This window comes from Megachile rotundata, chromosome 14, assembly GCF_050947335.1.
Source record: "Megachile rotundata isolate GNS110a chromosome 14, iyMegRotu1, whole genome shotgun sequence".
In the NCBI taxonomy this organism is placed as follows: domain Eukaryota; kingdom Metazoa; phylum Arthropoda; class Insecta; order Hymenoptera; family Megachilidae; genus Megachile; species Megachile rotundata.
This window is the reverse complement of record NC_134996.1, coordinates 8,777,694-8,790,469: the sequence shown is the minus strand read 5'-3', so window position 1 is coordinate 8,790,469 and position 12,776 is coordinate 8,777,694. Positions and strand designations below refer to the sequence as shown.

Genomic DNA, 12,776 nt, shown 5'->3' with positions numbered 1-12,776 from the left:
GAATTTGGGAATTTGATTATGTGGAAGCTTATTGCTTTGAAAATTTAAGAACTTGAGAATTAGGAAATTCTTTCATTTTTTAATTTTTATAATTGAAAATTTGAAAAATGCAAATTTGTAAATTTGTAAACTTGTAAATTTGAAAACTTGATAATTTTAAAAATTAAAAGCTTGATACCTTACAAATTTGAAAAACTGAAAGATTGAAAACTTGAAAATCTGAAAATTAAGTTTGAAAATATAAAAAATTAAAAACTGAAAAACTGGAAGATTAAAAAATGTATATTAAAGACAATATATTTTAATTACTTAATTTATAATCAAGGTTGACAGAGGAACAATAAACAGGTGACTTTTATCAAATTTAATTCATGATTACAAAAATGCTAAATCATTGATGAACATTATAATACAAAATAATATGTACAATTGTTACTTCTGTAACTTTATTACTAAGTACATTATGAATCATATCTTAATCATAAACTTCAGTGTACTTTCACACAATTTGATCACAAATGTATTTATTTAATCTTGCATTTATTTATAATGCAAGTTGTTCCTAATAAATTTTAAATAATAATAGAATATTTAATGTTTTAATAGACTAGTATATAATTGTGCCAACTAAACAATTGTTTTTATGTTCGTAATAATTATAAATAATGTGTTGTTTTTCTTGCTGACAAGACACATTCAACTATTATTAATTAAAAATTGAATATCTTTTTCAAAATGTATGTACGAGAAAACATTTTACAACAGACATTTCAATCCTCCACAAATTACGACAATTCACTGACAACACATAGTAAGTTCTATGCTAAATAGTAAACAAAACGATCACAGTTAAAAAATGTTAGAACTTGCAATATTTCATTAATTCGTCAAAAAGAAATGCTACATATAAATCAAAGAATAATTATTTGAACTAAATAAACATACATACATGAAGAATATTATATGTACAATATGTGAAAATATAAATATATATTATACATATCTGATAAGTTGGCAGTCAGAAACAATGCAGATTCTATCGACTCACGTGACAACTTATCAGACACGTACTCTAGATAAATAAGGTACCATTATTGCACTGTGTGTTAAATTTTCTACATAAAACTCAAAATGCAAAAATTAATACAAATTTATAGAAAATCACAAAGTACTTTTACACTTTGATTTTATTGTTATATTTATTGTGATATTTATTTCAGTGCCAAACGGTGATATATCGAAAAAATATATATGTAATTATCTTTTGTATCTGTGCCAGAAGTTATTAATTTCAGTTCAATCTTGACAATGTTTCATTTATAAACAGAAGAATACAAAATTATAAAAAGTAAGAAATTTCATTGCGTTCGTAAGAAAATGTACAGAATATACAAATCATCAAAACTTACAATTAATAACTATACTTCAAGCGATAAATGACTTCTCCTAGAATCATACAAATTGAAAACCAAAATTTTTAATTTTTCAAGAATTTTGTAACTAAACTTTGCGACGTTATTATAAAAAGAAATATTTAATAGATTATTCGAATATTGAAAATCTGCCGAATTAAACATGTCGATGCTTCCTCTTTAAAGGATGTTTCCTCCCAGAATTATTTTTTCGAGCCAACACCGATGGTGGTATCAGCATATCCATTTCCGAAGTATCCGTTTGATTGCATTGGTTCTGGTCCATGGGGAACATGTACTCCAGGTCGATATCGTACCTTCGAAGCAATGAAATAACGTTAAATACATTCTCGTTAATTAAATTCTCACGTAGGTGCAGCAGATGTTCTATACAGAAAACGAAATGGGATTACGGTTGTTACTCACCTGGGTAATTTCTCGCGAAGATACGAAATAACGTTAACTCCGAGACTTGGCTCTCGACTCATAATAAAACTTGACAAATATCTGGGACTTTTGCTCTGCTCGGCGCAGTGCATGAGCAATGCCCATGATTTATAATCTGAATCTAGGACGTACGTGTTGTATACACCCTCGTCTGTAAAATAAAGAAATTCGATTAACCCGTACTTTGTAAATCTTGTTTGGAGTAAAGCTTGTTGGTTAACATTTAAGTATTTTGAACTTTTGTCCTTTTATTTTATTAACGCCTGAGGAATGTTTCCCGAAGGATTATAAGAAAAATTTCAATGATCATTGAAGAGTGAGAGGTCTCAAAAATTATACTTGGAGACCTAACCTAACTTACAAAATGGCGCGTGACACAAAGTAAAAGAAGCTCCACACAGGGAACACTTCTAGGTACATTTCGGAAAATAAGAATAGTAATAACAATAACAGCTGTTGAACGCATGTAGCACTATCTCACTCACTCTCGAGACGTTCGCCGACTATCATTTGGAGGTGGAAGCTTTGGAATAAGGTGATTCGAAGTTTTGAGAAGATGTACGTTTCAAAATTTGGAGCTTTCGTTTTAGAAATTTTGAATATTCGTAGCTTTGGAATTGGGAAGATTGAAAGTTAAGAAGGTTGAATGATCGAATTTAGAATGATCGAAATGTGCAATGGTTAGGACTTTCAAAAATTGGAATTCAGGAACGTTGGGACATTGGACAGTTGAAACTTTGGGTGATTCAAACTTTGGAAAGTGGGGACTTTGGAAGGTTAGAATTTTGCAAGGTTGAGACTTTTGAAGGTTGGAACATAGGGAAGGTTGGGACTTTGGAAAGTTGGAACAGTGGAAGGTTGGAACTTTGAAAGATTGAACCTTCGGATGATTCAAACTTTAGAAGATGAGTACTTTGGAAGGTTGAAACATTGCATGGGTGGGACTTTGGGAGGTTGGAACTTTGGAAGGGTGGATCCTTGGAAGGTTGGGACTATCAGAAATTGAAACTTTGGAAGGTTAGAACTTTGGATGATTGGAACTTTGGAAGGTTGGATCCTTACAAGGTTAGGACTATCAGAGGTTGGAACTTTGAAGGGTTGGAATCTTAAAAGATTGGAACTTTGAAGGGTTGGAACTTAGAAAGATTGGAACTTTGGAGGGTTGGAACTTTGAAGGGTTGGAATTTGAAAAGATTGGAATTTTGAAGGGTTGCAATTTTAAAAGATTGGAACTTTGAAGGGTTGGAACTTTGAAAGATTGGAATTTTGGAGGGTTGGAACTTTGAAGGATTGGAATTTTAAAAGATTGGAACTTTGGAGGGTTGGAACTTAAAAAGATTGGAACTTTGAAGGGTTGGAACTTAGAAAGATTGGAACTTTGGAGGGTTGGAACTTTGAAGGGTTGGAATTTGAAAAGATTGGAATTTTGAAGGGTTGCAATTTTAAAAGATTGGAACTTTAGAGGGTTGGAACTTTGAAAGATTGGAATTTTGGAGGGTTGAAACTTTGAAGGGTTGGAATTTTGAAAGATTGGAACTTTGGAGGGTTGAAACTTTGAAGAGTTGAATCCTTGGAAAGTTGGAACTATCAGAAGTTGGAACTTTGGAATGTTAGAACTTTGAAAGATTGGAACTTTGGAGGGTTGGAATTTTGGAAGATTAAGGAAGATCAAAACTGTGTGCGTCATGAGTGCGTCATATTACACAGCAAAGACTTAATTCCACAATTTGAAATAAATATTTTTCCCCAAAATCTATGGTATCATTCGCATAATATATGAATATACAAATACACAATAAACATTTGAGTTAACCTTGTAAATTGACATCAGTAATTGATCAGTAACTTCTTGATCTTGACCCTCAACAAAAGTGAAATGTTCACGATACTCACAAGGATACTCAGCGTGCACCCAATGAGCAGGTAACTCCGTTGATGGTATCTTCCAAGTAATATTACCAACTAGCTGTTCGTTGATCGGATCGTCGGTGAAACTGTAAGTGAAATTCATGGTAACTTCCGTGCTGTCGGACGAAAGTGATAATTCAGCACGCATGCATCTGTAAGCGAGGGCTTCTTCTGAACTTGCATAATACTGCACTATATACCACGATCCGAGGAACTGCAAGAAATACAAGCAATTTATTACCCTGGCACAGAGCGTACCTTCATTGCTAATCCGTGTAACTGGTCGCGATTGGTATTCTTGTTGTTCGCGTTGAAACGTTAATCGAAGTTCGTTCTATATATGTTTTGCTGTCCTCAGATTAACAAGCTTACGTTTTAGTAGACATTCGGTGCTTGGTTATATTTTTACTTTTTATTTAAGACAAGAATATACATATGTAACTATAATATAATATAATATGTACATATGTAAATAATTTAAGTTAAATATAAGTTTATATTTACACATGTAAACGTTTAATACACCGCAAGTGTAAATTCAAAGAATACAATTTAATTGGCAGGAAATAAATTAATCAAATAAAACGACTGTACGCACGGATGTTTATGAATTATAAATATCAGTTCCAAGAGAATGATTTAATTGGGAGAAATTGAGCAGAGTAATCGGAGGAAGCAATGATAAGCGTTGAGGATGCTTGTAAGTTAGAGATATTAACTCTAATAATTTAATTATTTAACTAGAAAAAATTAGGTGAAGTAATTCGACATGATGTTCAAACAGTCATAAAATATAGCAATGCAGTCATAAGATCAAAGAGGTTTGAGCACCATCGTTCACGATTTACATGACTGTATCCGAAATCACACTAAAAATAGGTGTTACATAAGCAACCATAGGTTATCGGTTCCATTTTATTTTCCTATCGAAACTTAATGATCGTAAACATTGTCAGTTATAATTTTAGAAACAAATTTATGTACACAAAATCATTTTTATTGATTTATAAAAATACATATGAATATACATTAAAGATATCAGTTTAAGAGAGCATTGTAAATGTCTAAAATGCTTGCAAATTAAAATTAAATTGATGCATTGTACAGTTAGAAAAATTGTTAACTTCTTAATAATAATTGATGTTTTAGTTTGAATTATTACACATTTACTGAAAAAAATACTGTTAAAATACTATTAATAATTTTTAAAAATTATTACTACTACTCTTTAAGTTTTTAACATTATTAATATTAATAATAATTGAGAAAGAGAAAAATTATTATTAACAGTATTTATTTATCAGCAATATTATTAATAACCTTCCTAAATATTAATATTGTCATAATTTACTAATGATATTCCCTAATTCACTACCCCTGAATTCCCCAATCCACCAAATACATATAACAATATTATTGATCGATTTTTCTATTAGGTCCTCAATAGATCATAGTCACAATGTATTATTGACAATCAACATACCGAAGATAACAGTAGGTAATTATAGGAAGCAGATGAATGATTCAATACGATGAATGAATTAGTGACATCATTATCGGAAGACAATAAATCACGAAGGTCAATAGGATAACAATATCAAAATGCAACACGCGAGCGAAGAACATATTCGATAGAAGCAACTAGTTTTATATGCATGCAAGGTACAAGTCCGAAATAGCTTTCCCTTAAACACGCATAAAGACCTAAAAATAAATCGCCTGCAGGCCTTCTTTGAAAGAAGACTCGCGATATTTTATGCGACCCGTTGTCCCACACGCTGGAACCATAACCTCAAACTACGTTAAATACATCTTTTCAATTAGTGACATACTAATATTTGTGAAATAAATAGTTTGTCATTGCTGAAATATTACGCTAGTATTTTTCTATGAAATCTATGATAATAAATTTCAATATTACTTATGTAATTACAGTTATTGAATGAAGACATGTTTGAGAAGAATAAGGGAAAGGGAACACAGACAATTTGGAAATTTGGTAATTAGACAATTTGGAAATTTGGTAATTTGGTAATTTGGTAATTTGGTAATTTGGTAATTTGGAAATTTGGTAATTTGGTAATTTGGTAATTTGGTAATTTGTCAATTTGGTAATTAGACAATTTGGAAATTGGGTAATTTGGTAATTTGGTAATTTGGAGATTGGGTAATTTGGTAATTTGGTAATTTGTCAATTTGGTAATTAGACAATTTGGTAATTTGGTAACTTGGTAATTTGGTAATTTGGTAATTTGGTAATTTGGTAATTTGGTAATTTGTCAATTTGGTAATTTGGTAATTTGGTAATTTGGTAATTTGGTAATTTGTCAATTTGGTAATTAGACAATTTGGAAATTTGGTAATTTGGTAATTTGGTAATTTGTCAATTTGGTAATTAGACAATTTGGAAATCTGGTAATTTGGAAATTTGGTAATTAGACAATTTGGAAATTTGGTAATTTGGTAATTTGGTAATTTGGTAATTTGGTAATTTGGTAATTTGGTAATTTGGTAATTTGGTAATTTGTCAATTTGGTAATTTGGTAATTTGTCAATTTGGTAATTTGGTAATTTTGTAATTTCTCAATTTTGTAATTTGACAATTTGGTAATTTGTCGATTTTGTAATTTGTCAATTTTGTAATTTGACAATTTAGTAATTTGTCAATTTGATAATTAGACAATTTGATAATTTGAAAATCTTCCAAAAGTTTTATTTTGTATTTTATATTTATTAAAATGTACTTGAACTAACAATTATGGTACTATAAAGCACTACAAAGTACTAGAAAGCTTTGTGAGACTTAAAAATTCTTTTCTTCGGAAAAATAAAATATTTTCAGTAATTTTAAATTACTTGTATTAACTTCTGTACCTAAATAAAATTATGCTTAAGTAAAAATTGACTAACTTCTCTTAGAAACGTCATGTTGTGAGATTTGATGTGCGTAGGGTACCTAAGGGTCCTAACACGTCACTGTATTTCATAATTGCAACTGTGAAACTGTCATATGGACACGTTATGTACACACAATGCATCTTTCACGTTGTTATAACGAAAATTGTGTCGCAAAGCGAGGAGGAAATTGTAATTTCTGTTATCGTGTTAGTACACAACCTAGGCGTGTTCAACAAACGCGCACCGATTGCGCTACACCAAATTATTATTATATATTCAGCGTGCATATTGATCGGAAATCCATCGTGATCGTCTATTTGTGAAATCGGAATATCAACGAGAGATACGTAACTAGATGTCGAACGATTTTGACCCAACAATTAAGGCAGATTCAGGTTCTGATTGCAAATATGCGAAGTAATATAGAACGTTTAATATTGTCGTAAAGTATTATTTAATAAGGTGTGTTGGGTTAAGACTTTGTTGACTTTGGCAATTATTTTTTAATATATGTGGTTTTGTTTAGTTTAATGGTTTTGATGCTTTGCCAATTTTATGTTGATTTTGGGAATATGATGTAAAGTAAGAGTTTGTGAATTGAGTTTATGAGTTTGTTTTTATTTTAGAACGAAATTCAATTTGTGGGGAATTTGGGGATAGGGAGGGTTGAGAGTTAGGGAATTTGGTAAATTTGGAAGTTGGAGGTTCAGAAATTTCTTAGGATTTTCAATTCTTCAAGTATATAAATTTTAATACTGATTTCTGTCTTCAACAAAATTGACAAATTACCAAATTCACAAATTCACAAATTACCAAATTGACAAATTACCAAATTCACAAATTCACAAATTACCGAAATGACAAATTACTAAATTGACAAATTACAAAATTGACAAATTACTAAATTCACAAATTACTAAATTGACAAATTACCAAACTGTCTAATTACCAAATTGACAAATTACCAAATTGTCTAACTACCAAATTGTCTAACTACCAAATTCACAAATTACCAAATTGTCAAATTACCAAATTGTCAAATTACCAAATTGACAAATTACCAAATTACCAAATTACCAAATTACCAAATTACCAAATTACCAAATTACCAAATTACCAAATTACCAAATTACCAAATTCACAAATTACCAAATTCACAAATTACCAAATTCACAAATTACCAAATTCACAAATTACCAAATTCACAAATTACCAAATTCACAAATTACCAAATTTACAAATTACCAAATTACCAAATTATCAAATTACCAAATTACCAAATTACCAAATGACAAAATATCTCAGCTGAAATATTAACAATCTCAAGAACTAGAATTCTTCTTTGTCCCACATGTCATTCTCTGCACGCAGCATGCACGCAGGTGCCCTTGAGCTCTTCATCGGGCACATCACTTGCCCATTACACTACTAAACAATAATCGAACATCACACACACGTATCTCCAATATATCAAAATCCCCTTCACTTTGAACCACTCAGTATCTCAAATCATCAATTATGTCAGTATAATTACACTGTCAATGAAGTATTTCCATCAATGTCACATTTTAATTCTAAACTGTTAACTTCACCTACCTGTCTATTAAACCATACTGAAAAGTTCTCATTTACATATCTCAAATGTATCAAAATTTACACCCTTCAAACACTCGTACCTCCATCTTTGATAATATAATTATTACTCTGTCAATTGGATATTTTATATCCACGTCATATTTGAATATCTAATGTAGGAAACTGTCTTATGAATCTCTTATAACATGAGACCTTATCTCCGAACTTTTAAATCTCAAGGTTTTCAAGGTTTTATCTCAGTCCATTTATTTCGTCATCTGTGTTTCATCCACACATCAGGTTTCGAATTCATTACATTACAAAAACATTTTGACTAAATACACGTTTGTGAAATACGTCGTAGAAACTTGATGTTGGATCAAATTGCAAAAATTCAATGATGAAGAATGTATAATAATTTTTGTACATACTATATAAATCAGACAATAACAAATAAGGTTCAAGACTGAACATCACTGAATAACAAAAATTAAATTCTCGAAACTATTTAACAATTTAAATATTAGCTACTTAAATATAAATTTAAATAAGTTTCATGAAAAAGTAATATCATAACTATCATATTTATATATAAATAAGTTTCGCACTAAAATTGTTTGAAACTATATTTGTTCGCGAATTGAGTACATCTGTTTCTTCAGCATCGTGGACCGATGGTTTGCAAACTTAACGGTGAAGTTAACTTTGTATGCTGAACAGTGAAGTGTATCATTCATAGGTAAATAAGCAGTGTATACTGTTATACATAGGCAAAAATATACTGTAAGTTATAGATAGGTGAGTTATAGATGTGAGTATGTGTAAGTACATAGGTAAGTGTACAATGTGATCCATAAGTAAGCATATAGCAATTCGTGTTATATATAGATATAGTGTACAGTGTTATCCTCAGATAAATATATAATTTATCCTCAGATAAATATATAATATATAGTGTTTCATAGACGTAGTCAAATATGATAGTGTTTGCATAACTAGATCATAGTGTGATCCATAGATATATATATGTAGTATGTTGTCCATAACTATGGACTGAAAATTAGAGTGATAACTAGATCTCAATTCACGAATAAAGCAAGCTCAAACTCTGGACACCAAAAGAGCTAGATATCAATTTTATATTTAAAGTATGAAATACCTACGTTTTCTCCAAACGAATTCATGAAACTTTCTAGTACACAAAGTCCTTCAAAAAGTGTCCACCTCTAAAAGCATCCTTCGCAAAAGCATGTACCCTAATGTTCTTTCACTCCGTGAACAATAATCGAACCGTCGTATACAGCCACGTACCTCGGATATGTCAAAATTCCGTATGCCCTTTACTTTGGGACACTTGGTCTTGTCCTCCCGCCTCTTCCAAGTACCGGCAGTATCATCAATCAAACAGGCCAGCAGCAGTAGCGGCACTATCAGCGAACAGAATCTCGAACAGCTCGTTCCGGGCTGCATTCTCTCGGTCGCATTCAAGCTTCTAGCCACTTGGCACACGCGGAACTTCTTACTTCTTCGCTTAGGCCTGGCCGACTAAAGGCCACCGAGACCGGACAGAATGAACAGAGGACGCGCTCGTGACTACTACTATCTACACAAACGAAGAGGGGGTGGTCACTATCACGTTCCTCCCTTTGCATTCTTGCTGCTCTTTCGTTTTCAATCGGCAACTTGTTCCGCGGGACGCACATACGGATCCTCGTGGCAGGCGCCAGCTTTGCCCAGGATCGTAGGCGTGATCGTCGCCGCAGCTAAAGAAGGGCATCGACTGTTATAAACCGCTCCTATCCTGCTCTTGCACGTTACTCGCATCTTCGCGGATTTTTATAGTCCTGTATGTAACATCGGTGTACGCCTCTCCTTCAAGGTAAATATGAACGCGGACTGGCTTGGTCTTACGGTGATCCAGAAACGCCAGATGAAACATAGGGATGTGACGTGGTTTTTCGAACTGGAGATTTTTTAGGGATGATTTTTGTACGGTAAAAAATTAATTTTTGTAGGAATTATAAATTGTAGAAGTAATAAATTGGACGAGAGCTTGTATAGAAATAAAGGTAATAGTTCAGAATTATTAGATTGTACGTATCACATGTGTGAGAGAATCATTTAGTAAATACCATGTATGTAGTAGTATCTCATATGTGTTGCATATGTGATAATGTCACATGGTAAATATCACAGTTGTAGTAGTATCACGTAGGATATGTCACATATGTGATAGTGTCACGTACAAAATATCACATATGTAGTAGTGTCATGTGTGAAATAGTACGTCATAAATATTGCATACATGATAATACCACATGTTAACCATCACATATGTTGTAGTGTCATATAGAAAACTTCACATATGTTATAGTGTCATATAGAAAACTTCATATATGTTATAGTGTCATATAGAAAACTTCACATATGTTGTAGTGTCACATATGAAACATCACATAATAAGTATTACATACACGAGAGTACCACATACTAAATATCACATATGTGATAATGTCAAATACAAAACTTCACATATGTAATAAAGTCACAAATGAAATATCAAGTAATAAATATTACATACGTCATAATACCACATATTAAATATCACATATGAGATAGTGTCACATAAAAAACTTCACATATGCAATAATGTCACATATTACATATATAAAAATGTGACAGCATCACTTATAACATATCACATATGTGATGAATCACACAGAACATATCACATATGTGATGTATCACATAGAACATATCACATATGTTATACTATCACATAGAACATATCACATATGTTATACTATCACATAAAGCACATATAGAATTCAAAAAATAGCAGTGACAAAATAAATCTCAAAATCAATGGCTGCAAAAAATTCGAAGTAACATCTAAACAATATAAAGCGTCAAATTTCTAAATAAACATATACTTATCGACTTTAATATCATTTTAAAGTTTCGAATGTATACATAGATCCGCTATTACCTCGTCGAACCCTAAGAGTTAAATTACATTTCGTCAAAACGAATTTATAATACTTATCAGTTGCAGATTAAATAAATGGAACTAGCATGTTTAATAACATGAATAAATAATTTAACATGTTATAATACGTATCTTGTTACTGAATATATCTAACAAAGAATACACTTGTATTTCTGTTATGGGTTAGTTAATGGATGGTCTGAAACTCGACTAGATTGAAGCTGATCCTTTGCGAAATTGTAGAAACTGCGGGAGAGATTCGGAAACAGATTCTGTTTATTTTAGTAAAACCATTTGGGAGTTGTACTTTAATCTTCGTTTTTATAGAACGTCAGCTGTTTCAACATGTGTTGAATTCAGTTTAAATTTGAAAGATCGGTAGTTAATACTTACATCGTTCTAACAAAAACTTACAGATTTTGATGGAAATTGAGCTGAACAAAAGATTGAGTTTACATACGATAAATGTTACTCTTCTAATTTATAAGCTAATGTTTAAAAACTAAAATTTCTGTAAGTTATTTCGTTTAATTATTACGTATTTAAATTGTGGAGATTTAACGCTATCAGATATTTATTAAAAAATTTGTGATCAAAATAAAAATTTTTTAATTAAATATCTCAAGCTTTAATTGGAACGATGCAATATTGATTTGATAGAATATTTGGGTTATCAGTAATTTACTGATGGAATTATTTTACTAAAATAATAAAAATCTAAGCATCAATAAATTACAATTTCACTTGTTTTAATTATATACAAAATACAGATTTTGCAAATAACTTGAACCATCATTATAATATTTTAATTATCCTTAATATTAATATTAAAACATACCAAATTTTTATTTAATATACAAACAAGTTCATAATATCTTACATATTAAATAACAAATACAATTGATTAAAATATTGACTATCGAATTTTAATATTTAGTCAATTATTTTAAAAATATATATCACAAGAAGACATCAAAATGTTTGCATGCACTAAACGTACAAAATAATGGTAACACTTAATTTTTATCTTGATAAACGTGCCGTAATTAACATACACATTGACAATTGATATGCACGTTTAACTCCAGTACGTCATGTTCCACTCCCCCCGCAATTACCATTCAAGAAACGTCGATAAACAATTCAGTAACAGTTCTGTGAATATCTTCGACATACCCTCTCGTCCAACCGGAAACGTGTCCGAAATGAGTGATTTGGTCATCTTCGTGATTCACGGTACATGATACAGTACCTACTATAAATGTCTCCTCACACACAACTCACACCACGTTACAGGGAAAACTTCCAGAGCCATGTCTGTGCTTGAAACATGATTTGTTTCCAAGTAAGGAAAGTAATGAGACATAGTACACAATGTAACAATAAACGTCTTACTCATTTCCAGATAATCCTTTAAGCTTTCGCACGCTCCTGACTTGATGACTAATGGTTTTCAGATTCGATGACTATCTTTGAGATTACTAAAACTAACTGTGCTGCCATATTTGTTTCAAACAAATATTCCAATGTTCCAAAATTTCTAATCT

The 12,776-nt window shown here is 31.1% G+C and overlaps 1 protein-coding gene across 1 annotated transcript; it reads right to left on the bottom strand.

Moving 5' to 3' along the window:
* Positions 1–349: 349 nt before the first annotated feature.
* Positions 350–9,835, bottom strand: Karl (lipocalin/cytosolic fatty acid-binding protein Karl). The gene is made up of 4 exons (XM_003704837.3): positions 9,552–9,835; positions 3,753–3,981; positions 1,839–2,010; positions 350–1,729 (listed from the first exon to the last, which is right to left on the bottom strand). Exons 1-4 carry the CDS (start codon positions 9,708–9,710, stop codon positions 1,570–1,572), a joined length of 720 nt encoding a protein of 239 aa, XP_003704885.1. The 5' UTR covers positions 9,711–9,835; the 3' UTR covers positions 350–1,569.
* Positions 9,836–12,776: the final 2,941 nt, after the last annotated feature.

Excerpts from the sequence above, each read along its gene's own strand:
- Karl (XM_003704837.3), bottom strand. The coding sequence starts at position 9,710 with ATGCAGCCCGGAACGAGCTGTTCGAGATTCTGTTCGCTGATAGTGCCG. Across the intron at positions 3,982-9,551 it reads GGAATTTTGACATATCCGAG|TTCCTCGGATCGTGGTATAT; the intron begins GTACGTGGCTGT and ends TATTTCTTGCAG. Across the intron at positions 1,730-1,838 it reads CTTCGCGAGAAATTACCCAG|GTACGATATCGACCTGGAGT; the intron begins GTGAGTAACAAC and ends ATTGCTTCGAAG.